Source organism: Medicago sativa, chromosome 4, assembly GCF_051527215.1.
Source record: "Medicago sativa cultivar Bolivia chromosome 4, Bolivia_mono, whole genome shotgun sequence".
Lineage (NCBI taxonomy): Eukaryota > Viridiplantae > Streptophyta > Magnoliopsida > Fabales > Fabaceae > Medicago > Medicago sativa.
Genome location: NC_140752.1, coordinates 81,462,128 through 81,488,587, shown reverse-complemented (window position 1 = coordinate 81,488,587; position 26,460 = coordinate 81,462,128). Strand labels below are relative to the sequence as shown.

At 32.1% G+C, this 26,460-nt stretch overlaps 2 protein-coding genes across 5 annotated transcripts; one reads left to right on the top strand and one right to left on the bottom strand.

The window, feature by feature from the left end:
• The first annotated feature begins 15,492 nt into the window (after positions 1-15,492).
• LOC146932587 (heat shock 70 kDa protein, mitochondrial) lies at positions 15,493-19,332 on the top strand. The gene is made up of 6 exons (XM_085704296.1): positions 15,493-15,659; positions 16,242-16,306; positions 16,395-16,473; positions 16,558-17,124; positions 17,216-17,836; positions 18,443-19,332. The coding sequence occupies exons 1-6, from the start codon at positions 15,591-15,593 to the stop codon at positions 19,067-19,069; spliced, it is 2,028 nt and encodes a 675-aa protein (XP_085560422.1). The 5' UTR covers positions 15,493-15,590; the 3' UTR covers positions 19,070-19,332.
• A 3,730-nt stretch (positions 19,333-23,062) lies between these two features.
• LOC146932586 (transcription factor GTE7-like) lies at positions 23,063-25,648 on the bottom strand. 4 transcript variants are annotated; one of them, XR_015007169.1, is made up of 4 exons: positions 24,106-25,648; positions 23,773-23,998; positions 23,539-23,688; positions 23,063-23,414 (listed from the first exon to the last, which is right to left on the bottom strand). XR_015007169.1 is itself a non-coding variant. In XM_085704297.1 (3 exons), the coding sequence occupies exons 1-3, from the start codon at positions 25,420-25,422 to the stop codon at positions 23,630-23,632; spliced, it is 1,602 nt and encodes a 533-aa protein (XP_085560423.1). In that variant the 5' UTR covers positions 25,423-25,648; the 3' UTR covers positions 23,063-23,629. The 4 variants fall into 4 exon arrangements, 2 of the variants coding, with proteins under 2 accessions (XP_085560423.1, XP_085560424.1); XR_015007170.1 differs by having other exon boundaries at positions 24,172-25,648; XM_085704297.1 differs by having other exon boundaries at positions 23,063-23,688.
• Positions 25,649-26,460: the final 812 nt, after the last annotated feature.

The window sequence follows — 26,460 nt, the reverse complement described above, 5'->3', positions numbered from 1 at the left end:
ATCTCTATGTCCATTCATGTAATAATAACATATCTCATCGCTGTCATTACTCAACTTCTAAACTCGTCATTTAATCACCTAAAAATCCTTTATTCTTAAACTCGTGGAAGACGCTTTTGTTCCTCTGTCCTTGTGAGATTAGGAAAGCGTCTAAGTGAAGGGCATTTTTCAATACTTATCATATCTTGAACTAATGGTTATGTAATATTCATTTTTCCTAAATTATAAGTTGATTTTAAAAATAAAAAATAAAAAATTAAATTATAAGTCTTTTTAGGATACCAAGAAATCAACCATTAATGTTACTATTTTACAATTTCACCATTTCAAATCTGATGTTAGAACATATTTATTAAATGGTTTTAGATTTTCATTAAAAAAATCATGAACAATTTATATCATACATATAAACTTACAATTCAATGGTCAAATTAGAAAAATATGAATCGAGATTCGAACCTTGTATCATATAAATTTACAATTCAATGGTCAAATTAAAAAAATATGAATTGAGATTTGAACCCTAACACCTATATATAACAATACTCCTTCAAAAAATACACATATATAACAATACATTGTCTCTATCAACTATGCGACATTTGGTTGTTTTCTTACTTCCTATTTTTCTTTTTATGCTTAGTTTGTATTTCAATCCTAATCTCCTCCCAATATGGAACCAATTGTTTAGTTTGTATGCACAAGTTCGCACTTCGACTATCAACTATATCAGGAAATAACATACAACGATGTAAATTATCAAACTAATTTACTTTAATTAATTAACACATAAGTAAAATCAATTATAAATTTGTCAAAATAACTTAATTAAACCTAAATTTATATTTTTACCAGTGGAAAGACGGGCACTAACGTGTTCGTCTATTCACTTTTCAACTATGCTTAATCATATGTAGAAAAAGATATTTTAGATATAAAAGTTTTTAAGTATTCTAATTAACTTTTTGGAGGAAAAAAATTGTTACAAATTTCCTAATTTTTTGTCTTTTTTTTAAATGATCCCATATATTTATATATAAGTTTATATATAAAAGTGGCTTAATTTCCTCTCTTTGCGTGTCTTCTTCCTCTCTTTGCCATATTTTTCTTCTTCTGCGCCCCTGAAATCTCATGCCCTACTAACTTTGTTGATTCATTTGTAGCTTCATGTTTAGATTTTCTGTTTATTTTATTTGTGGATTGTTGTTTTGTCCTTTTTCTTTGTAACTTTGATTGTGTAGCTTCTTGAAATGTTGTGATTTTCAATGCTTCAGGGCTCGTTTGTTACAAATTAAAATAAAAGCGATTTTGACATTAAATTATTTGTAGATTATTTTTTAGAGATTTTATGAAAAATTGTAATCTATTTTGCGTTTGTTTGGATACAGCAGTATAAAAATGACTTTTTGTTGAAAAATTAGTTCAATCTTTTGACCCTTATTTTTCCTCTCCTTTAAAAAAATCTATTTTTTAAAAGCTACTCTTAACAAATGGATGCAATATTCTTAAAAGTGATTATTGTTTTAAAAAAAGTGATTTTTTTTTTAAGTTATATCAAACGGGTTTTTAATCTCTTATGTTCCATAGTCATATTATTTACTCTCTCCCAGTTCTGGTCCTTTTACGTCATCTTTTGTCTTTGTAAATTTCTCATCATTAACATTTTAAGTTGTTTTGTATTCTTTGTACATAATTTTTTTGTTTAGTCTCTACTTTTCTGTTATCTTTTTCCCACATATTGTTAAATGTTATTCTACTTTTCTTCATTGTGAAATTTACCCTTTATCCTCTCTTTAGCTCTTTTTTAGAGCAATTTCTTGTTTCATTTTTTTTTTTCGTTTATGCTTTAGCCTCTCGATTCTCCTTCATCTTAGTCAAATTTTAGATATATTTTGTAGGATCGTTCCTTTATGATTCTAGTGAACATTTGTACTTATCTTTGTTACCTTCACATAGTTTATCTTTTTCTTCAACTTCAGCTTATTGAGTTTTTTGTACCATGGTGCTGATGATGGTTTAAACTCTTGATCTTATATAGTTTCAACTTCTTTTGTTCTTTTTATGTTACAAGTGTAATTTTCTTATAATTCTGCAGAGTTCCTTTGGATTTAAAATGTCATTGTGCATGCTTTCATCTTTGGTTCGTGTAACATTTTCATCTTATGCTTCTTATCCTTTGCATTTCCATAATGAAACTCCTTAAATCCAATTACTTCAACAACAGAACTTTGATTAAAAAAAGATTATGCTCCCAAAATGGATCATGGTGAAGAAAATGGATGCAATTTGAGGGTAGATTCGGAGATTTTATGTTTGAGTGTGCTTTGAATTTGGGAATAAATTGAATTTGTGAAGGAGAAGATTTTGATTGAAATGGGAAATGAGATTTTTATTAAAGAGTTTGAATGTTTAATTTATATTTTCTGGGTTTGATGAAGATCAATGAAAAAAGGAAAACAAGGTTTTTAATTTGAAATTATGTTAATTTGAGATTTATAATTTCGTCTCTCTATAACTTTCTATTTTTGGTTTTCATCTCTGTTACAGCGAAATTTACGGTTGATGTTTCACGTGTTTTTCCTCTCTTCTTCCTCCTTCGACTCGTGTTGACGAGTTTTTCTTCTTTTTCTGCTCCTTTTTGTCCCTTTCGATTTCAAGTGGTCTTCGTACCATATAAAGTAATTTAATTTCTTTTCTTTTTTTTGTTTTTCAATTTATTTTTATTTTGTTTATTGTTATTTATTTAGCACAAAAAATATGCCATGTCTTTTCTTTATTATTTATTTAGTTCTCATATATAAAAAAAATAATCAACAAGGAGAGAAATTAAATATTTTCATTCAACAGTCTATTATATGATAAGAAAATAATAAGTTACTACTAAATTATTTAAGATTTTGATTATTCATCTTTGGAAAGCACTAATGTTCAATCACCACTATTATTTTATTTTATACCAATGGCTTTCTAAAACCTTGACAAACTATTATAATATTTGTTCATTAGGATATGGACAATGCTCCATCACTTGTGCATTCATAAGAAACATATGCATGGTTGTTTTGTCATAGTATCTTATAGTTAAAACGCTCTTTTATATATATATATATATATATATATATATATATATATATATATATATATATATATATATAGTTTAATGGTGGTGGGTTGAGAGTCCAAAACAGTTTTGCACACACAACCAATAAAAACATTATGAATTGCCATGTTTGGTCCATATAAATTAAAATCGTTGATTGATGTGGCGATTCTAAATATTTTGATTGGTTGTGTGTGCAAAACTGTTTTGGACTGTCAACCCACCACAATTAAACTCATACTAGACCATTGACCCGTGCTTCGCACGGGTCCTACCGACTAAAATATGTACGAATAAGTTATATCATAATAATAATAAAAAAATATGAAATATTCACATGATAAAAATGTATTACATTAATCATATCATCTTGACATTAATATAGTTTGAAAACCGTACATTTTACATTATTTATCATACATTACGAAATATTATAAAAACGACATTTGAAGTGACATTAGTATTTTCACATTCATCATTGGTTATCATCAACCCTTTTTTTTTTACATTCAACCCATCTCTTAAAGTAACTCTTGTTAATAGTCATTACAAATAAAACAAACAAAAATTGACTCCTTTGAAACTTGATCCAAGCCTTACACCAATTCCATATTAAGTCTGTGCTTGTGTGGCAAGAGTTTGTAATTCCCCTATTTAAATCCTACCATGACATTATCTAGCTTATATGTTCCTCCTTCTTCAATCATTCCTTGAATCGTTGGCACCAGGAACTTATGAACAGTGGCATGGATCTGTCCTCGCTAAACAAAAAATAACAAGTCATTAACATAAACCATAGTATATGTTATCGTAGTGGCAACTTGAAAAAAGGATCATTTATTTATACAATCGATTTATATAATATACCTTCTCATCAACCAATATCATGTTCATAAAGATGATATCGTCTGGATTTTCCTTATCACGGATCAGCCATATATGGGCCACACGGACAATCAACTTCAAATCCTTCTTTCCACCTGTCACAGTTGAAATGAGGGTGAAAATGTTTGCCATATTAGCAAGTGCAAGAAAGAGTTATATTTGCTTAAATTTGCTTAAAGTTGAAAATGGTTGTATTAGCACAACTAACTGGTATTTAAATAGGTAATTGACATTTCTCTTCGTTAGTTTAAAATGTGATTAATCATAGTCTTTTATTGGTAATAATTACTATTCAAAAGTTTTTAATTGTCATTAACTACGTTCTTGATTGCCATTAACACTACATCATAATTACTATTCAAAATCGAATCAACATTGATACGTGTTATTTTTTGAAATAAGTACGTTATAATTGCTTTTAATAGGTAGTAATTGGTAGAGTGGTTAGTGCATAATGCATAAAAGCAATTAAAAGTAATTCATATACGAAAATATGCGACTTTCAAGTTTTTAATTGTCATTAACGACGTTTTCAAGCCATAAACTACGTTCTTAATTGTCTTTAACAATACGTAATAATTACTATTCAAAATCGAATCAACCTTGATACATGTTAATTTTTGAAATAAGTACGTAGTTAATTGCTTTTAATAGGTAGTAATCAGTAGAGTGATTGGTGCATAATGCATAAAAGCAATTAAAAGTAATTCCTATACAAAAATATGCGACTTAAAAATTTTTAATTGCCATTAACGACGTTTTCAAGCCATTAATTACATTCTTAATTGCCATTAACAGTTCGTAATAATTAATATTCAAAATCGAATCAACTTTGATACGTGTTAATATTTGAAATAAGTAGGTCATAATTGCTTTTAATTGGTAGTAATTAGTAGAGTGATTAGTGCATACTTTAGTGGTAAAATTCGAGGGAAATTTCACCTTGAAACACATATCTTCCTATCACTCTATATCGGATAGCACAATATAGTGTAAAAAATGCATGCATGAAACGTTGAAATGTCAGTAGAATAATGTGATAGGAATTAGTGTATGCGTGAAACAGTAAAAAATGTATGCGTGAAACATTTTCAATTGCCATTTTCTAAGGGATGTTTATGTTATTTCTGATTAGCAATTAGTGTAGGGGAATTAGTTATTTCTAATTGGCAATTAGTGTAGGAGAATGTTGACCGACTTGATTAGGCTTTAATACGTATTCAATTGCATTAACGAAGTGAGAGAACTTTTTTCAAGTTTGAATAAACGGATGTGATCAAGTGCTTGAACGGATGAGATTACTCGAGCAATTAGTACATGTTTAGGAGGGAAAAAAGCTAGGGAATTAGGGCAAAGTAAGGAGGATTAGGGCAAACATGATAGCCAAGCAAGTCTAGCTTTTATAATAAAGGATATATATATATATATATATATATATATATATATTAGTTAATGAGTATTTTATGTTAAAATTGATTCAAAAACAGTCCTTCTATTTTTATATATGATACTTCAATTTAAGAAAAGATATTCATATTAAAATGCAATGTAGATTGTGCCCTCTTCAACAACAATACCATCATAGGGCTTGGCATCTGCTTTCGAGATTCTTCAGGGGCGTTGCGTTATGGATTATCTGAGTATTCTTTATATACTTCTTCCCCCTCAGAAGCTGAGGCTTTAAGCCTTCTTGAAGCTTTAACCTTCGCTGACAATCAAGGCATGGCGTAAGTCATATTTGAGTTTGATTGTAAGGTAGTTGTTGATGCTATTATTTCCACCTATACTCCTCTTAATGAGTTTGGAGATATAATCTCTAGATGTAAGACCTTATTAGCATCCCACAGTAATTATTCTGTGACTTATGTCAGGAGACAAGCAAATAGGATAGCTCATAACATAGCTAGAGCTTCCTTATCTCATCCTAGCCCCTACCTTTTTTATGATGCTCCTGATTACTTGTATCCACTTATTATTAATGAAATGAATTAATCTTGCCTTTACTAAAAAAAAAAAAGATATTCATATTGACACATAGAATGATCAAATATATTTTTGGTAAATAACAAAATAAAATAAGCATTTTTAATATTGTTCTTTTTTTTTAGGAAATTTTTAATAATTTTCATGTAGTGTTGTTCTTATTTTAACGGGATTGAATAATTTAATTAATAATCTAAATTCATATAGTCATGTTGTTCCTACTTTCAAGGGATTCAACATTTTTTAATTAGTAATTTAAATGATAAAGTAAAAGGAATTTTTTTAACATAATAAAATAAAAGGGATAAAATTAAGGTAAAAACTTAGATGCATTTTTTTTTTAAAACTCAGATGCATTTTTTAGGTGCTTTTCGTATGATTTTTAACTAAACTACTTATGGTTTTTTTTTTCTTTCAAATTCATATTTTTCTCAAAGTTTCTTACAGCCGCAAAAAGTGTATTTTTAGTTAAGAATAATACAAAAAGCACATAAAGAAATGATCATAAGTTGTGTCCTAATATTAAATAAAATAGTTGGGTAAATACAGACTTTGGTCCCTTAACTTATTTTTGTGTTTCATTTTGGTCCCTTAACTTTAAATTGTCTCAATTTGGTCCCTTAAGTATCTCTCCGTTTACCAAAGTGGTCCCTTCCGTTAGTTTTCCGTTATGTTTAATAAAAAAAGTTAAATGTGGTACACGTATCATTTTGTCATTTGTTGAGAACTTTTTTTTTTTGTTATCTCCTTCATCTTCTCCATACAATCCTTCGTCTTCTTTCTAAAAAAAATGAAGAACACGACATGAACATCCAAAGAAAAACTCATAAATAAAAAGAAAAAAATCACAAAAACTTTTTTTTTTAAAATTAAAAGATGATTTTTGGTTTTGTTTCAAATTTGATAGTTGGTTTGTCTTGTTAAAGATTTGGTTTGAGGAAGAAAGGTGAAGAGGGAAGAAGTAGCACAAACAAACCGTGTTTGACAAGTAGAACATGATTGAATTCTTTTTTTTTATTTACGTGAATTTATTATAATGAAAAGGAAAGGGCTCAAAAAAAATAATGGGTATGAGAAAATTACCATGCCAGATCTTGTGGAAAAGATGGTGGAATATCAAAGGAAGGAAGAAGAGAATCCAAGTTGTTGAAATTAGTTGTTAATTAGTTTCTGTTTGATGCATTTTGTTGTTAATTAGGAGTAATAATTTACTATATTCATTTTCTTTCTTAATGTTGATGAATTTTGTATGAATATGAAGAAGTGGTGGAAGGAAGAAGATGAAGAGAGGGAAAAAATTATGTGGTAAACAATTAATCACAAATACGTAAAAAATTCTCCCAAATCAAAACCATTTTCTCTGATGTTTCCTCCTCCTTCATCTTCATCCCTATTCAATCTTCCGTTCCATCCCCCTCCTTTGAAACAGTAACAACAAGAACGTAAAAAATTCTCCCAAATCAAAACCATTTTCTCAATTATTAATTTCAATAAAACCCTTTCTCCAAACCCCTCAATATGTTTCCAGCAGGTGGAAACCCCTTTCAAATCCACACTTTCAATTTCGTTTTTGGTCAGATCCAAAATTGAAACTTGACATGAAGCACTTTCAAATCCAATTTCGTGTTTGGCAACCCCTTTCGAATCCACACTTTCAACCCCTTTCTGATCCAATTTCGTTTTTGGAAATCCCTTTCAAATCCACACTTTCAATTTCAATTTCTGCTGCTGAAGCACATACTGCAGAAAAATGAAATTGTTGTTGGAATTTCTGAGAATTTAAGTGGAATTAGAGAAATGAGAATTTCATTGTTGTTGGTAAAGAAGGATTGTATGGAGAAGATGAAGGAAATAAAAAAAAAAAAGTTCTCAATAAATGACAAAATGACACGTGTACCACATTTAACTTTTTTTATTAAACATAACGGAAAATTAGCGGAAGGGACCACTTTGGTAAACAGAGAGATACTTAAGGGACCAAATCGAGACAATTTAAAGTTAAGGGACCAAAATGAAACGCAAAAATAAGTCAAGGGACCAGAATGAAAGACAAATTTTAAAGTGAAAAGTAGGGGTGGGAATAGGCCAGGCCAGGCCAGGCTTTGATAGGCCTGAGCCTGGCCTACGAAAAAATTTACAGGCCTGAGCCTGGCCTATGGCCTATCATAGGCCGTTTTTCTGGGCCTGGCCTGGCCTATTTAAAAGCCTGGACTGGCCTGAAAGCCTACTTACAGGCCTACTTTATATTAAGGTCATCAAATAGTTCATTTAGCCTACTAAATAAGCTAAACAAGCCTTAAAGCCTACTTAAAAGCCTATTTAACTACAAGTAAATTTTAACTAGATTAAAGCCTACTTAAAAGCCTATAACAACAAAGCCTATTAAGGGACTAATAGATAGAGAAAAAGATATTTATATTTTTAATATATGCAATTATTTTAATATAAAAAAACATTTTTTAATAAATAGTATTAATAGGCCAGCCTATTAGGCTTAACAGGCTTTTCTGGAAGCCTAAGCCTGGCCTATTTAACTAAACAGGCTTTTTAAAAAGCCTAAGCCTAGGCCTATCTACGAAACAGGCCAGGCCAGGCCAGGCCAAAACAGGTCAGGCCGTAGGCCCCTGTAGGCCAGCCTGGCCTATTCCCAACCCTAGTGAAAAGTCACCCCAAAATTATCTATTTCCTTTATATATAGATAGATGGATATGAAAGATTTCACTAGACAAGCAAAGTGTAATTTTTCCTTAAAAAAAAAAAAAAAGCAAAGTGCAATTTTGTTTGATTTCTTCTTACTTTTTTTGGAAGAAACAACATCCATATTTTTTTTTAAATTCCATCTTTCACCCTTTCTCTCTCGTCTTCTTTTTTGATAAAAAAAAAAAGACGAGATTTCTCTCACATTCCATTTTACTATTCATATATTTCTTTATTAACAAAAAATATTTATCTTTCCTTTGTCGAAAAAAAATATTTATCTTTCCCTCAGGTATTTTCTCTTTCTCTAACTTATTCTTTGTTATCTTCTTCATTTTTTACTCACTTTTATTATATTTTATTTTACATTTATACAAAAAACACAAGAGATACGTGTGTCTCTAACACATAAAAAAAAAAAATACAAGATCAATATGTATCACGGAAAATATGACGAAAAAAAACATATATATAGCAAATATGTGTCACTCATACATAAAAAAAACATTTTCTATAATAAAGATCGTTGTTGGCGTCATTAAAAAAATATTTAAATTATATTTTTTTTGTTATATTGTTGGTGTCATTGAAATAGATTATAATAGTTAGTTTGAAGTTTGGTTTGTTATAAATTGAAAGCAACAAACATTTATATTTCTAGTTTCAATCAAAATCAAAATTTTATAAAAAAAACATCGTTCATAATTTTCAAACGTTAACACAATAAAAAGAGCAGAAAAACGAGCACGTAAGTGCCCGTATTTTCGCTAGTATATAATTAAATACTTGGGACAAATATTTTTCATTAATACATGAAAAACGGGACTAATAGTTGTCATACACGGGACAAATATTTTTCATTGACATAATTTGGATAAATATTTTTCACCGATGAATATAATAGAAAGAACATTCATATTATTGTCACTGGTGCCCAAAAAAACTAGGGATAAATATTTGTCATTGGTAATTATAATCAAAATTATCAAAATAACTTAGTTTAATTAATTGACTTGCAAGCAAAATCAATGAGAATTTTATCAAAAGCAACTGATTAAACATAAATTTTCTATTTTTAAGCAAAGCGTTATCTTATATGAACTCTCCTCTGTTCTTGAAACAAAATATTTGTTTCTTTTTAATTAACGAGGGGTTGAGAATTGTTTACAGGTCTCACATACTCATAACTCAGTTATTCATCGACATCATAATTAACATACTCATCGCCAAACTTTGATTTCTATTGTATACCAACCTTATTTGTTCATCAAATTAACAATTTAAGGATGGATGTGTGTGATTGTTATTGTATTATGAGTGGTTTTGATCGTCTTACCACTAAAAAAGTACAAAAAGTTACTGAAACCAAAGATTAACCGAGTGAAAGGGAAAAAAAAAGAAAAATAGGTGAAGGTGTCCTCCAACCTTCACTTTTTGTGTGTGGTGTATTTAAGAATCTACCGTGTTATATCCTTAAGAATTCATATTTTGTGTTTTCTTTTCAAACATGACAAATAAATCATATTTGTTTCAGTAGGTATTTGATCAAAATTGTTTGCGACACTTCTTATTCATCTTTTTTCGTGGACTATGGAGGAATAATATTTATTTCTTTGAAATTGTTTGTAGCATGTGTTCTTTCTATCTCCATTGTCTTAATATATCTTTGTTGCAGCATAGATTCACACTCGTTACTTGTGATTTAGTCAAAGACATCACGGCTAATTTATTTTTGTTGGAAAAAATATATCTTATTTTTTCAAAGAAATACTACTACAACACTACTAATAAGTTCATTTTTATTATTAAAAAACAACATTGAAGAGTTCCTAAAACTACAAACAAAAATAGAAATTGATCATGATTAGAGTTCAAGTAACTTACACTCTCTTTGGAAGTTTGGAGGAGAAGGGAGGAAAGAGGTTTGGAGGGATGATATTAGAGGAAAAATAGAAAAATCTTTCCAATTTTTCGAGAGTGGTTTTTGTAGAGAATGATAAATAAATACTCATGATTAATTTATTTTTAACTTTAAAAATATTATAACAACATCAATTGGATTTGAAAAACTTACCCAAAACCCTCAAAACTCCCCATCCGATACAATTTTTTAATTCCCCAAATTAAGAAGATTCTATATTATGAAGAAAACTAAATCCCCAAAATCCTCTACTCTTGTATCTCTTAAATTTTTCCACTTCTTTCTTCCCATTTTTTTATAGACACTCCCCTCCTTTCAAAACTCCTAAACAAAGCCTTAGACTTCACAAGAAATTGGACCTGACTAAAAAAAATTAGTTTGTTCATGAATGCATTCTTAGACTTCACAAGAAATTGATTAAGATTAGAGTTCAAGTAAAATATTAAGAAGATATGATTAATTTGTCTTGAATTGAAATTGAGACTAATTTGAACCCTTTTTATGAGTATGATCAAATCCAAAGAAATAATGAATATATGGAATAATTTGGTTCGAAATGTTGACATGTCCTTATTGTTTTACATGCATGCTCACAACGATGATAAATGGTAAATTTTAAAATGAAAAAAATCATATCAAAAGTCTATATTCTTTCCTTCCTCCCTTGTTATAAGTCTTCTTGATCCGTTGTTACTCATGTTTTTCTTAGAATTATTTGGTTTGCTACCGTTTGGGTGTTATGGAAGGCGGGAAATAACTGTGTTTTCCAAAATGCGGTTTTTTCTCCTGCTAGTTTGCTCGAGAAGGTGAAACTCAATTCTTTTTTATGGCTGAAATCAAATCAAGCAACGTTTAATTATAGTTATCATGATTGATGGAAGCATCCAATCCCTTGCATGGGTGCTCAGTTGTAATTCTTTTTATCTGTTTTGTTAGGTGTCTCTGTTTTGTTAGCACCTAAACTGTGTAAATACTTTTGGATGGGTTTCCCTTTGCACACCTTGTGCGGGATGATCCATTGTTGTTTATAATATATCATTTTAGTTTGTTAAAAAAAATAAGTCTTCTTGATCAAAAACATAAACATTAAGAAAGCTAACAGTGCAATTAATGTGTTCAATTTGCAAGTGAATGTTACTAAATTGCTTTTTGTTTATAAGTGTATTTAATTTGAGTTTTCATATTTGAAGATAAATTAGTAGCATCAATTAAGGTTATGTTTGGAAAAAATAAATAAATGTATCTAGTAATTTGTATAAGAGCTTATATTTAAGGACACAACTTTTTTTGAAAAAGTGCTTATAACCAGGAACATATGAAGTGTTTTATTTACGTTCGTTCCATTCTTTTATATATAGTAAAAATGTGTTTTTTTAATATATATATACATACATATATATTAAAATAATTCTATAATTAACCAAATATTTGAGTTCAAGTGCTTATTAAATTCTACCAAACAACAAATAGTTTAGAAGAAATCGAGTTCTATTAGTGTGTGAGATTATTCTTGGTTAAATTTTACTTACATCTCGATTGAATTTTGGACTAATAAGACTCTCGATGCCAAACATCGAACTGAGTTTTTTGAGGTTGAAGAGATAATCAAGACTAATTCAAAGTCAAGAGTTAACATTAGAAAAAAGTAATATTAGTATCATTTTTTTTAAAGACTACTAGTATAATTAATATATATATATATATATATATATATATATATATATATATATATATATATATATATATATATATATATATATATATATATATATATATAGGGGATGTTTCAAGTGAGAGGAGTTGTTATAGTGAGAGGGTGAGAGGAGTAATTAACAGCCATCCGATTAAATCCTATAGTTAACATTATTTTAGTTTTAAAACCTATTGAAACCATATGATTAATTTCCCTTTCTAGTTTCTTCTCTTCTCAAGCGCCGCTTTCATTTCTCCTTCAGTTCCAACACAAAAACTGCATCTTTTCTTCTTCTACAGTCAAACGTAAAGAAAATAAACAAAGACACACCATGATTGTTGCTGTTCTTACTCCCATAGAATTGTGTTTTCCAGTTTTGTACCATTTATGCAGCAATAGATTCCAGTTAAAGACAACTAACAAAAGAATCATTGTTGTCAATCTCTTCTCAGACAAAAATCAAATTAAAGACATAAACTTTTAAGAAAAATCAACAGTAAAGCTTAGATATTCAACAATGGGGGCTTGCTATTCAATCGAACAATTCTCATAATTATTTTTCTTTGTAATTTCATAAATTAATTAAATTCCTTAAAAATTAGGTTGAAAATTGGAATCTAAAGTAGAAACAAAAAAATTTCCAATCTGGAATGGTTAATTTTGGGTGTGTTTGGTAAAAATAAGCTATAAGCTAGCTGATAGCTGATAAGCTAGCTTATAGCTAATGACTGATAGCTGATAGCTTATAGCTGAAAAAGCTCGCTTATTAAAATTAATGTGTTTGGTAAAATTGGTTGTTGAAGTAGCTGATAAATATAAAAAGACATAAAAGTACATATCTATTTTATTTATTTATTTTGTTTATAAACAATTTTACTTAATATATTTATTTTGAAATATTTTAATTGATTTCATCTTTAAAATGGTAAATGTGGTATTAAATTAAATTGTGATTTTTGTGCAATTAAACTTTTTAACTTTGATATAATATATCTTTTTTAAAAGAACTTTCATATAATATATCTTTTTAATTTTTTGCAAATTATATTGTTTTATTTGAAATTATAAATAGTATGTAAAATAATAGATTGCAAGAGGGTCTGTATGTATAAATGGAAAAAAGAAATTGCATGGCTGTTAAGCAAACCGAAAAAGAAAAAAGGAAAAAAAAAAGTGGCAGTTACTTTGATAACGTGGGTTTAGTGGTCACTTATTTTTTAAAATAAATAAGGATAAAAATGGAAGAAAGTATAAAAAGCTAAAAGCTATAAGCTAAAAAGCTACTTGAATTAGCTTCTTAAAAAACGCTATAAGCTAGTGAAAAAACTTTTTACCAAACACATCTCATTTTATCAAAACAAGCTTATAAACTAGTCCAACAAGCTATAAGCTAGCTTTTTTATGTTACCAAACACAGCCTTTGACTTGGCATCGGTGGGGTACACAAAATCGTGGAATTTGTGAATTAGATTTGAGGTGGATTGGAGATTTAGGGGGGTGTATTGGATTAGGATTTTAAAAGACTATTTTAATAAAAAAAGTCTTTAAGATTTTAAAAGACTGTGTGAGATTGTATTGATTCTGTAAGATTTTAAAAGACTTTTTATGTAAAAGACTTTATACACTCAAGATTTTAATGGATTTATCACACTGACTTTTAAGGATTTCAAAGGATTTTATGGGATTTTAAAATTTTAAAGGATTCAATGAATTTTAGGGGAAAAAAGAACAAACTTACAAGCGTGAATGATAAAAATAATGAACAAATAAATTCTAGCGTTTGAATAAAGAAAAATAAAACCAATAAAAAATTCTTTTACTATTGATTTTAAAATTTTAAGGATTTTATGGATTTTATAAGATTTTAAGGGACTAAAAAACACTCTTAACACATTATTCTCCATACACATTTTTTATTTGTTAAAAATGTTATTCCCACAATATTCAATTGTACATATTTAAAATTATGACAACCCTTGCAAATCTTTCAAAAAAAAAAAAAATTGTGTCAGCCCTCATTTTGTGTTTGAAATTAGAGAAGTCGTTTGAGTTTTTCTAAGAGGTGAGAGAGAGAGAGAAGAGAGGAGGGAGAGGGAGAGGGAGAGAGAGAGAGAGAGAGAGAGAGAGAGAGAGAGAGAGAGAGAGATAAAAGGAGAGATAGAGAGACGAAGAGAGAAAGGAGAGAGGGGGGAGGGGAGAGAGGGGGGAGGGAGAAAAAAGAGATAGTAACTTTTAAATGAAAAACAATCCCAAGAAATCTCATCTTTTCATGAAAGACTTTTTCTTGTTAAAATTACACTACGAAATCCCACAAAATCCATCAAAATCCAATTTATTAAACAATCCTTCGAAATTTGAATGATTTTGAATACCATGAGACTTTTTTTAAGTGATGAAAAGTCTTGATTGAATACCTCAAGACTTTTTTAAAATGACAAAGAGTCTTGATTGAATACCACAAGACTTTTTTTAAGATGCAAAAAGTCTTGATTGAATACCACAAGACTTTTTCATAATTAAAAAGTCTTTTAAAATCTCATAGAATCCTAATCCAATACATCCCCCTTAGAGTTTGTAATTGATAGATTTACTAAGAGTTTTATAAACACATATAGAATTTGTGGTGGATGGCAGATTTAGATTTTAGACTAAGTAAAAAACACATATAGAGATCGTGGTTGGGGTTGAGATTGTTGCCAGTGAAGGGTTCCATTGTTTGGATATGCGATTGGAACAGAAGAAAAGGATGAAGAAAATAGTCAAAAGGAATCACATGTGTGGAGCCTTTTTTATTGAAATTTGATCTTGACCGTGTATTTTGATCCAACGGATGATATTATATCCTCTCATCTCTCATTTAAGTTACTCCTCTCATTTGATATGTCATATATATATATATATATATATATATATATAGAAAGTATTATATATTTATTTTCCTTTCATCCCTAGCGCGCACACACAAATATATATATATATATATATATATATATATATATATATATATATATATTATTTATTTAAAAAAATCAGTATAATATTTATTTGATTTGGTCCAATTTTTTTTTTTTTTGAGGGATGATTTGGTCCAAACCTTTATTTATGAAGAAAGAAAAAAAAGAAGAAGAAGAAAATTGGATCTAAACTTTATTTTCTTGAAGGACAAGAATACACCCACCCCTATATTATTACAACCGCACATTTCATAACCTCATTCGTCACTACCAAAACCCTAAACCCTAATTTCACTTCACAGCCAAACAAAACTAAACCCTTCTTTCTCTCTCTCTCTCTCTATTCTCCGATTCACTATGGCCGCCGTCTTGCGCCGTGCTCTCCGCCGCGATCTTGCTTCTTCCTCTGTCTCTGCCTTTCGATCGGTAAATCTCTATTGCCTCACTTCACTATTTTTGCTCATTTATTGTGTTATAGATTTATCTTCAATGTTTTATGAGTTAGGTTATTTGCATAGCGTATCAATCTGTGGGTTTTGCTTAAATTGTTGAAAAAAGTTTATTTTTTCTACTTTTCACATAATCGATTTTAAGATCTGTGAATCTGAGACGTGGTTCTGTGAATCTGAGACGTGAATCTGAAAAAAGTTTATTTTTTCTACTTTTCACATAATCTGTGGTTCCGTGATACTATCATTTGGGTCTCTGTGTGTGTTAGGGATGATGAAAGGTAATTTTTTGTGTTACCGATCATTGGGTCATGTATATTTGTTGGATTACCTTTGCGACTGGCTATACTGTTACCATGTTCAATGACAGGTTGTTACTGCTTTGTTGCATCCAGTCTAATTTTTCATAATTTTATAATTGATTCTTGTATTGTGACTAATAATAACTGTTGATATCATGGTATCATTCATGGAACAGCGGTTGTTAGATTTGTTTTAGTCTTGTATGTAATGAGCATTGTTCAGAAGATAATTTTCCTTTCTTTTGATTGTTTTGCAGTTGACAGGCAGCACTAAGCCATCATATGCAGCTCAAAAGTGGGCAAGTTTGGCTCGACCTTTCAGGTGCTTTGTTTTGCCTTTGTTCTGTACTGTATGGCAGTTTCAATTTTTCATCAAATTTGCTTATTGTAAAATTGCTTTTGTACTACAGTTCTAGGCCTGCTGGTAGTGATGTTATTGGAATTGATTTGGGGACTACCAATTCATGTGTTTCTTTAATGGAGGGAAAGGTAAGGCTCTATTTCTCTTGATTACTTTTGGACATGTTTTTGGTGCATGGTTTTTGCCTGGACTAATGCTTATACCCTTTTCAGAATCCTAAAGTTATTGAGAATTCTGAAGGAGCTCGGACAACACCATCAGTGGTTGCCTTCAACCAGAAAGGAGAGCTGCTTGTTGGTACACCTGCCAAGCGTCAGGCTGTAACCAACCCAACAAATACTCTTTTTGGCACCAAACGTTTGATTGGTAGGCGCTTTGATGATCCGCAAACACAAAAGGAGATGAAAATGGTACCCTATAAGATTGTCAAGGCACCCAATGGAGATGCATGGGTTGAAATCAATAAGCAGCAGTATTCTCCCAGCCAAATTGGTGCTTTTGTTCTTACTAAGATGAAGGAAACTGCTGAGGCATACCTTGGAAAAACAATTTCTAAAGCTGTAGTTACTGTTCCAGCTTACTTCAATGATGCTCAGAGGCAGGCAACAAAAGATGCTGGTAGAATTGCCGGTCTTGAAGTGCTGAGAATTATCAATGAGCCCACTGCAGCTGCACTTTCATATGGGATGAACAGCAAAGAGGGGCTCATTGCTGTTTTTGATCTCGGAGGTGGAACATTTGATGTGTCCATTTTAGAAATTTCAAACGGTGTATTTGAGGTATGAACACTTATTTCTTCCATGCTGCCATCTTTCTTAACCTATCATTAGGAATAATTATGTAAGTGGTCACTGATAACATATTTTTCAGGTGAAAGCTACCAATGGTGACACTTTCTTGGGAGGAGAAGATTTTGATAATGCTTTGTTGGACTTTCTAGTAAGTGAATTCAAGAGAACTGATAGTATTGATCTTGCAAAGGATAAGCTTGCGTTGCAGAGGCTTCGAGAAGCTGCTGAGAAAGCAAAAATAGAACTCTCTTCAACTTCACAAACTGAAATAAACCTTCCTTTCATCACTGCTGATGCATCCGGTGCAAAGCATTTGAATATCACGTTGACTAGATCGAAGTTTGAGGCTTTGGTAAATAACCTGATTGAAAGGACAAAGGCACCCTGTAAGAGCTGCTTGAAAGATGCCAACATATCTATCAAGGATGTTGATGAGGTTCTTCTCGTCGGAGGGATGACTCGTGTACCTAAAGTGCAGGAGGTGGTTTCAGAGATCTTTGGAAAGAGTCCTAGCAAAGGAGTAAATCCTGATGAGGCTGTTGCAATGGGAGCAGCTCTTCAGGGTGGTATTCTCCGTGGTGATGTTAAAGAGCTGCTACTCCTAGATGTCACTCCTCTATCCCTGGGTATTGAGACTTTGGGTGGTATCTTTACAAGATTGATCTCCCGCAACACAACAATTCCTACAAAGAAGAGTCAGGTAATTTTAATTACTCAAGACAACTTTTTTATAAACATTTACTTAAGAATTGTTTTCTATTTCTGAGGAAGTAATGTAGCATTGAATCACACAATTATTTCCTTAATCAAATCTCCCCCAACCCCTCCAAAAAAAGTATCTTACTGACATTCCAAGGGTAAAGAAGAGAACCATTGTAAATAACTGAAGGCCTGTTTGGTTTTATTTTGGTTTATAGTTTTTAAATGCTCTTTTGCAAAATTCCAAAAACTGTTTTTAAGAAAAAATTTAAAAATAAAATCTGCTTGGTAATTTGAAACAGCAATACGATTACGATTTTAATGTAGTTTGTTCACATAGAATCAGAAAAAGGATAACACCTAGAAGGTGTTTCTGTTTTATTCAATAAAAAGGAAATCAAACAGGCCCTAGATTTCTCTTTTGTTTTCGCCTGTTTTATCGATTCACTATTCAGATTTTTTTTAATGTAACATGTAGATTTTGAAAAGGAAATCAAACAGGCCCTAAGTTTCTCGTTTTCGCGAGTTTTATCATTTCAGATGTTTATCCTATTCAGATTTATTTAATGTAACAGGTATATTCTTAATTTTGAAATCATTGTTTCAGGTGTTTTCGACAGCAGCTGACAATCAGACTCAAGTGGGTATCAAGGTGCTCCAAGGGGAGCGTGAAATGGCTGCAGACAACAAGAGTCTTGGAGAATTTGACCTTGTTGGCATTCCTCCTGCCCCAAGAGGTTTGCCTCAGATTGAAGTCACTTTTGACATAGATGCCAATGGGATTGTTACTGTCTCTGCCAAAGACAAATCCACTGGAAAAGAACAACAGATTACCATCCGCTCATCAGGAGGACTCTCAGATGATGAAATTAATAATATGGTCAAAGAAGCTGAGTTGCATGCTCAGAGAGATCAGGAAAGGAAAGCACTTATTGATATCAAGAATAGTGCCGACACATCAATCTACTCGATTGAAAAGAGTTTGAGCGAGTATAGGGAAAAGATTCCTAGTGAGGTTGCGAAGGAAATTGAAGATGCGGTCTCAGATTTGAGAACGGCTATAGCAGGAGAAAGTGTTGATGAAATTAAGACAAAACTTGACGCTGCAAACAAAGCCGTGTCAAAGATTGGTCAGCATATGTCAGGTGGGTCAAGTGGAGGTTCCTCTGATGGAGGTTCTCCAGGTGGTGGTGAACAGGCTCCAGAGGCAGAGTATGAAGAGGTCAAGAAGTGAGACAACTTAGGCGTTGCTTTGTAGCATTTTTCTTCTTACTAATCATCACATAATTGCTGGAAGCATACAACAAAGGTTGCTTATTTTTTGTATTTTTTAGTAAAAGGCTCCTTATTTTGTCGTACTGTTGGAGTACTGAAAACAGCTGTCCGAATAACATCATCAAAATTTGTGCGTACGAAGTTATCTACCATTTTTTGTTTGTGCTGAAAGTTATCTACCATTGGTTGGTGGTTAATATATTATTTTGCAATTTGATTGGATATTTGCGTATTTTTGTTAAACTTTCGTCGGAGAAAGGTTGCACACTAAGAATCCTTGTTTTTTTTTTGCTGTTAAATCTCACAAGCATAATAAAAATTGATGTGAGTTACTGGGTATTGATGGTCTTATATCAGTAGCATATGTGCTGCAGAATGAAATAGTTGTATATTTGGAATAAAAAAGCATGCACAGTAGCTAATTATTCCCTCTCTAACCACCATCAAGAATAAGCTACATTTCTGGTTTGGCATCCTGCCAAGGATAAAGATTGTTTCACATGTGCGGGTCTGGGAGACCATAAGTGCTCTTCTCGCGTAGTTGTGAAGCTGAAGCTGTCATTTAGTTTAGGCATTATTGTAGTCATTTAGTTGTGACTCTTTGTGAGATAATGAAAATTGCACGTGCCACTTTTTTAATCATAAATGTTTCTTTTGCATCATCATCCTTTTTATCTATAAAGGGACTGTAGAACATGGTTCTTAATTAAAGTAACTAGTTAAAAGGTAAAGAAGACATCGTAAACTCAACCACCAACTCACCAAGAAACTTTTGATGCTGTTGAAGCAGGTTCAGAATGCTTATCATGGGATTGGGAAGTAGATGGATGATGGTAACAAGGAGGATTTGTGCATATGATCAGATTAATTTCCCATTTAATTCATGTGCTTAACATTCCGGTAATTTCAACATTTATATGGACCATTCAAGTGTTTTGCTTTTGTACGAGTTACTCCATCCTTTACTTGATTATGTCTTGGCTACTTGTATTCTGATTTGAGGATCGCTTCATATTTCTTAAGATCAATTTTGTATCCTTTGGTAGCTTCTGTTTCTGTTTGAAACTCCTATCGAAGTCTTATTGAACTATCTCCTTCAAATTCGACATTCATCTTTATAGTGTTTGGCCTGTTTTCACTAATATTCTTATACATAAGGCAAACCTTAATCAGCAAGACAAATAAGCTGCATTGACTCAAATTCACCAAATAAATTAAAAGTAATAAAAAAATTATGGCTGTTCAGGATCCTTCACTGGAGTTTATATTCTCTGCAAAGATGTAATCTCCTTTAAGATGGGATGGTTGTTAAGGTAGAAATACAACCAACAACAAAAGTGACAATACATGAGAAGGTAGTTAAAAAAGACTGATGTGAGGGTTGGAAAATATTTACTTGGCAGCTTTATAATTTGCTCTTCAAATTTAATAGATTATAAATAGAATTGAAGTTCCTTTAATGCCTTCTTTTTTCTTCTTCTATAATTAGGGAGACAAGTTGGGGTCAGTGTTCTCCTTGCTCAATTTGGTTAGGCAGTTCTTGAACCCTCATCTTGATTCTCTCCTCACATATTTCAATTGCTGATACAATTCATGGAGTCCATGTTATAGGAGGGGCTTGTTCCTGAAATCATGTTTCCACTTATAATAGCAAATAATAAGAATCTTATGATATCAAATCCAATTTAATTCATGGAAGTAGAAACAAGACGGGATAGACTGATGTGTGAGATTGATTGATAATGGGAAGAACTATATGCTTGTGTGGCATGGATTTAATACAGTCAGTAGTAGATAGGAGATGTTGAAGAACTAATGTGTGAGATGATGAATTTAATTCTTGAAGCACTCTTCTAGAATTCAACCAAGTTTAATGTTCTCACATATACGTTGACCTCCAAAAGAAGTCAATAGTAGATTTGGAGCCAAACATAGCTTTCGGGGTTTTCAACAAACAACCATGCACAACATATATGGGAGTTGGGTAGATGAAAACAGTCTTGGTCAACAATGAACCAACTTCTAGTAATCATTAATATATTATAAAAGCATAGTTGTTGATCACTATCTTATACTCCCTCCGTTTCAAAATGAGTGTCGCTTTAGCAAAAAAAAATTATTTCAAAATGAATGTCACTTTCGATTTTCAATGCAATAATAACTTTTTCTTTTCAATTGTACCCTTCAATTAATACTATGTTACACTACTTCCAAAGTATTATTTTTTCTTTAATGAAAAACAAACCAATAGTTGATTAGGATAATTTGGTAAAATTGCTATGACATTTGACTACTTTATTCCATTCCTTAATCTGTGTGCAATTGGCTAAAGCGACACTCATTTTGAAACGGAGGGAGTATTATAGTAAAATATATCAATGACCAATTGACCATATAATAGGAGGGGGTGAGAGGAGTGCTTTGAAAAATAGAAGAGAGAAATAGAATGAGTTTTTTTTTTTTTTCCTTCATAACACAAAATCTCATGGGGAACTAAAAAAATGTATTGAAAGAAGTTTTTTTTTTTGAGGGGGTATTGAAAGTGGATTTTAAACGACTTAGATAAATTCTTAAAATCTTTTTCATGTTATAATACTCTGAAAGTTAAAAATACATTAGCCATAAGTCTTCCTTTATCATTATCTACAAAAGACTCTCAAATACGAATGGATGATTTCTCTTTTATTCCCTCTCATCTCCTTCCCCCAAAGCCCCCTCTCTCATCCAAACTTCCAAACAGGCCGTAAAATATGACTTTTTTCTTTCGGATGATAATGATTGAATGTCCAAAATGTATAGTAGTCTCGCTTAAAAAAATTAAATGACAAGAAAAATCAGCGTGGTGTGAAAACTGCACATTCCCAGCTTGTGCTGTTCAAACTTATGTCCTTTAATAAAGGAAATTTCTCTTCATGAAATCCCAGGAAAGAATAGTATATATTGTTTAAATTTTTTAATGGCTCTGGGCCTACTATATGTTTTTTATTCTGATTTTCTGTGTGTGCACAGCATTAATAATAATAAAAAGCGTGTGGGTCTGGACTCTGGAAATGTTTTTCAGGGTCAAATTCATGCAGCACTGTTTAAAGATGAGAGCAGAAACTGTTTCTTGGTTGCATTGAAGTTTCCAAATAATTAATCCACACAAAAAAACTGACCTGAATTGAAAAGCTAAGTGCTGCTTGCTGGTGTATTTTGTTTCAGCAGTTTTTCCTTGAACTGCATTTATATTAGTGCTGGATTTACTTGTTGAATGTGTAAAGTTTGGTAATGACGTTCTGATGAGTAGCCTTTTCTTAATCTGGCTAACTACATTTACTTCAATTGCTCGTGTTACAGACAAAAGGGCAAGAAAGGCACAAGGTACTTTGCTGGGGCCTTGTCATCTCTTTTCACCTTTCGGTGGATATCAATCGTGTATTTATATAACAAAAAATGAATAGATAATTTTTTGTAAAATTGTCAGTCTCGTTTTTTTTTCTTTCTTAATCCATTTGAAAACATCTAGTCACTTAAGTTTCTTCTACTTTGACCTTGTTATTTTTCAGTAGTCTGTCTTAAAGTTTATCCGGCACAGATTTCTTCAGTGTTCCATAATAAAATCTAAAATTAAGACCGTGTTAGCCCACGTAGTACTTAGCTGTTAAATAAAATAAAATGCACTTACCTAATTAATATACTACTCATTCCTAATCTTTGCAACAATGACACCTCACTCATTCATTTTAGGTAAGATTTAGTTTTACTCATTTCACAAGCGTATTTACGGGCTTTTGAAGGTTGCATATACTATTTTATCTTGTCAAACGATTATTTCTGAGAGAGAAACACTAGATTAACCAAATCACATTTTCATTTTGTTAACGATCCTTTAAAGAAGATACTATTATTTTTCTTTCTTTTATCCACTTTCCTTATTTGAATAAGGTCATCCTCCCTGATACATACAACATGGAGAAGGTAAACTTCATCAAATTAACAATCACAACAATGAATTGCAGATCCACAAAAATTCTTTCTCCAAAATTTGAGAGTGATTTACCTACTTGCTGTAAATGTGTACAAGGTAATCACATAAAATTACTACATCTATTGATTATCTTCCTAAACTTTCTTAAGCATCTATCCTACTAGAGAAATTTTTACCACAGATTACTTGCTACTTCCTAAACTTACTTGCTACTGCATTTGATCATTGTCCAAACCCTTTATACACTCCAAAGTCACAACGCAAATCATGGATCAGGTGCCCTTAGTCCAATCCAATTAGCCATTCCCATGATGAAACCAACAATCAATATCCACTACCCGTGTTACAAAAAAATAAAAGACAATCATCATAAATTTGGCCCGCTATGTTATCTGCAAAACATTTAAGCCATTGCAGCAAAAGAAATGTACATGTATCAATCAATCAAATTGACATACCTAGCCCACACACCCAAGCACAAACATTTCTTGATCCGCTAACTGGCATCGGTTTGTCTCGATGACCATTAGTACCAAAAGCCCTACCCTGCTACAAATGACCATTGCCCGCTTCAGAGTCACTTCCTGAAGAACTCCCTGAATCCGAATCTGCAAAAGTATCGAAATTGAGGTTACTACCCATGATAATTTCAGAATACAAACCATAAAACATTCAGTGGAAAGAGGTTATACCACTAGACGAGGAATCACTACCAGAACTGCTGGAGCCACTGGAACTACTACTGGCACCGCCACCAGTAGCACCCATATCTTTATCTTTCTCAATCTCCACAGGTGGGAAGTTGTTTGCTGGCATATCATCGCCGATGTCAACATCCTCTTCAACAGTATCTATCTTCTTCTGCTTCTTCCCCTCAGAAGGAGGGGTTGCATCAACCTTCTCCCTATCAGGCAATTCCTATAAATGCACACAAGAAAATTAGAATGTGATAAAACACTGCCAACAATGCTACATTAGACAGCAACATCACTCAACAGAATAAAAATGGACAATAAGGTTTTTACCCCATTGCCTTTGTTTGAAGGCACATTATTATTATCCATTAGCGCCTGCCGCTTAATCTTGCTCACCATCTTTTTCCAATTGGTAACCAATCGATCGAGTTCCCAGAGAGTCTCCGTGTCAACAGCCTCCATATCAAGCTCAATCTCATCCCCATCTTGCTCCAAATGCCCATTTCTCTTCCTTATGATCTGTACTACTTGTTCCATCTTCTCTGGTGGCAAAATCTGCAACCCTAGTCCCAACTTATGTTTTTCCTCAACATTCATTTCCCTCTTATTTGGATCCCTGGCCTTTGGCTTGGGCTGCTTCAAGGGCTTCACTGGAAGTGCTCGCGTTGGGGAGGGTATGCGAACTGGTGACTGAGCTAATGGGGGATTCGAAGTGCTTGGCTGGTTAGAAGTACTAGCAGGCTCAGGCAGTGGCTCTTGGCGTTTTGCTACCGGTGGAGGGATTGGAATTGGATTATCTTTCTTCTTCACCCTCTCCCTTTCCCTCTCTGGTTCAACATGGTTCCACGAGCTAGCCTGTAATTCATCATCAAAACTTTTTTCATCAAATTTCTCGTGTATTGGTCGATAAAGCTCCTCGAATTTTTCAAGAAGCTGCTTCGCCGCAGTGTTAACATCATGGCCCTTGGGATTGTATGTCAATGCATTGTTGAACGTTAACTTCACATCAGCAGCAAAATCCGCCGGCGTAGAGTAAGCATTCTTAGCAAGTTTTGACTTGACAGTACCCAGATCCATAGGATGCTTAATTATATCAAAGTAATCATGAAGATTCAAAGCCGTTGCATTTACAGGAGTGTTAAAGATCCAAGTGTTAAAAATCCAACCACTTTTGTTTTTCATGAGCTTCGTCAAAATCTGACCACAAGCCTTCATCGCATCCCCAATCTCTGACTTTGATTTCTTCAATTCCTTCACCGCAGGAAAAGGTCGTTTGTTGCCGGAAACCTTCTTGCTCCCTGATTTCTTAGTGGGACCACCACCGTTGTGGTTTAGCCTGGGTTTAAACTCACCTGATTCAATTCGAGTCTTAAGCTGACGAATTTGGTCGAGTTCTGATACGAGTCGATTTTTGAGCTCGTATAGCTCCGTCTTTGTGTACGATTCGATGTTGAAAGTAACGTATTGTGAATGATTATCGTTGGATCGTCGATTGATTGAGGAAGCGTCATCTGATGGGGATTGAGTTCTCTTTTTGTTACTAAATTTAGGGTTAGGGTTAGGTGCTTTACCCATGAATTCAGCTCCACCGCCTCTGTGTTGCAGCCAATTTGGTTCGTTACGGTTGTCTAATAAAGCCGATGCCATAAAATCGCAAAATCACGGCCGGCCGGTGAGACTCCGGTGTATCTCCGGCATGAAATTCTCAATGTGGATCGTGCAAGAGATGAATCGTATAAGCGAACGATCACGCGCAGGTGGAATCCCTACGCGCCGTTTGGAAAACTCACGCGCTTCCGTCGGAGATACTATTGGTAGCTCTAGAGAGGAAAAGAGAGTGTAAGGGTTTGGAATTGGAAATTTCAATCTGAGTGAGAAAATGGATGAGCCTATGCCTCTTCTTAAAGGAGATGAGATCTGCCCGACATGTTTTGGTCAATTTCTTCTGCCCTTGATTCGTTCATCCAACGGGTTGTAATCGTTTTTGGGATTGCCCGTTATACTGACCGAGAGATCTGGCGTTAACGGTTGAGATTGTGAATTTGTTCCACGTGGGTGGATTTTTGCCGTTGATCAAGAAATGGTACGCTGGAAGTTCTCTTTGATCTTGGGATTGAGTTGGAGGTTTTTTTTGTTAAAAATAATAGATAATAGATCGGTGACATGCTAGTTGGCGAGGACAAAAGAAAAGTATTGTTTTTATTAATAAGATATGCTACATTTGTTTCAAATTATAAGGAAAAAAATCTCATTTTCTTTGTCCCAAAATATAAGCAAAAACAACCAACTTTTATGCTATTATTATGTTTTTTCAAAAAAAAATCATCTTTCCAAGGTAAAATTAAATGCAAATTGCATTCAATATTTTCTCCATAATAATTAACCAATGATAATAATTTTTACATCTTTCCATGAAACTTAGTTCAAGAATAACACAAAAAATTATACATCAAATTACAATGTTTCAAGATAATTGATCACCGAAGAATAATAAATTAGTTTAAGTGTTTGATTAAATTAGCGGTTTAACTAGCTGATAAATGTAAAATGACAAAAAATGATATTCTTAATGTATAATACATCTTTTATCCTATAAATTAAATTTTATTCACTATAATTTTATTTCTATTTTTTTTTTTGACAAGAAAATTTTATTTCTATTTATTTTCATTTAAGTGTTTATAT

Excerpts from the sequence above, each read along its gene's own strand:
- LOC146932587 (XM_085704296.1), top strand. The coding sequence starts at position 15,591 with ATGGCCGCCGTCTTGCGCCGTGCTCTCCGCCGCGATCTTGCTTCTTCC. Across the intron at positions 17,125-17,215 it reads TTTCAAACGGTGTATTTGAG|GTGAAAGCTACCAATGGTGA; the intron begins GTATGAACACTT and ends CATATTTTTCAG. Across the intron at positions 17,837-18,442 it reads TTCCTACAAAGAAGAGTCAG|GTGTTTTCGACAGCAGCTGA; the intron begins GTAATTTTAATT and ends TCATTGTTTCAG.
- LOC146932586 (XM_085704297.1), bottom strand. The coding sequence starts at position 25,422 with ATGGCATCGGCTTTATTAGACAACCGTAACGAACCAAATTGGCTGCAA. Across the intron at positions 23,999-24,105 it reads CTTCAAACAAAGGCAATGGG|GAATTGCCTGATAGGGAGAA; the intron begins GTAAAAACCTTA and ends GTGCATTTATAG. Across the intron at positions 23,689-23,772 it reads TAGTGATTCCTCGTCTAGTG|ATTCGGATTCAGGGAGTTCT; the intron begins GTATAACCTCTT and ends ATACTTTTGCAG.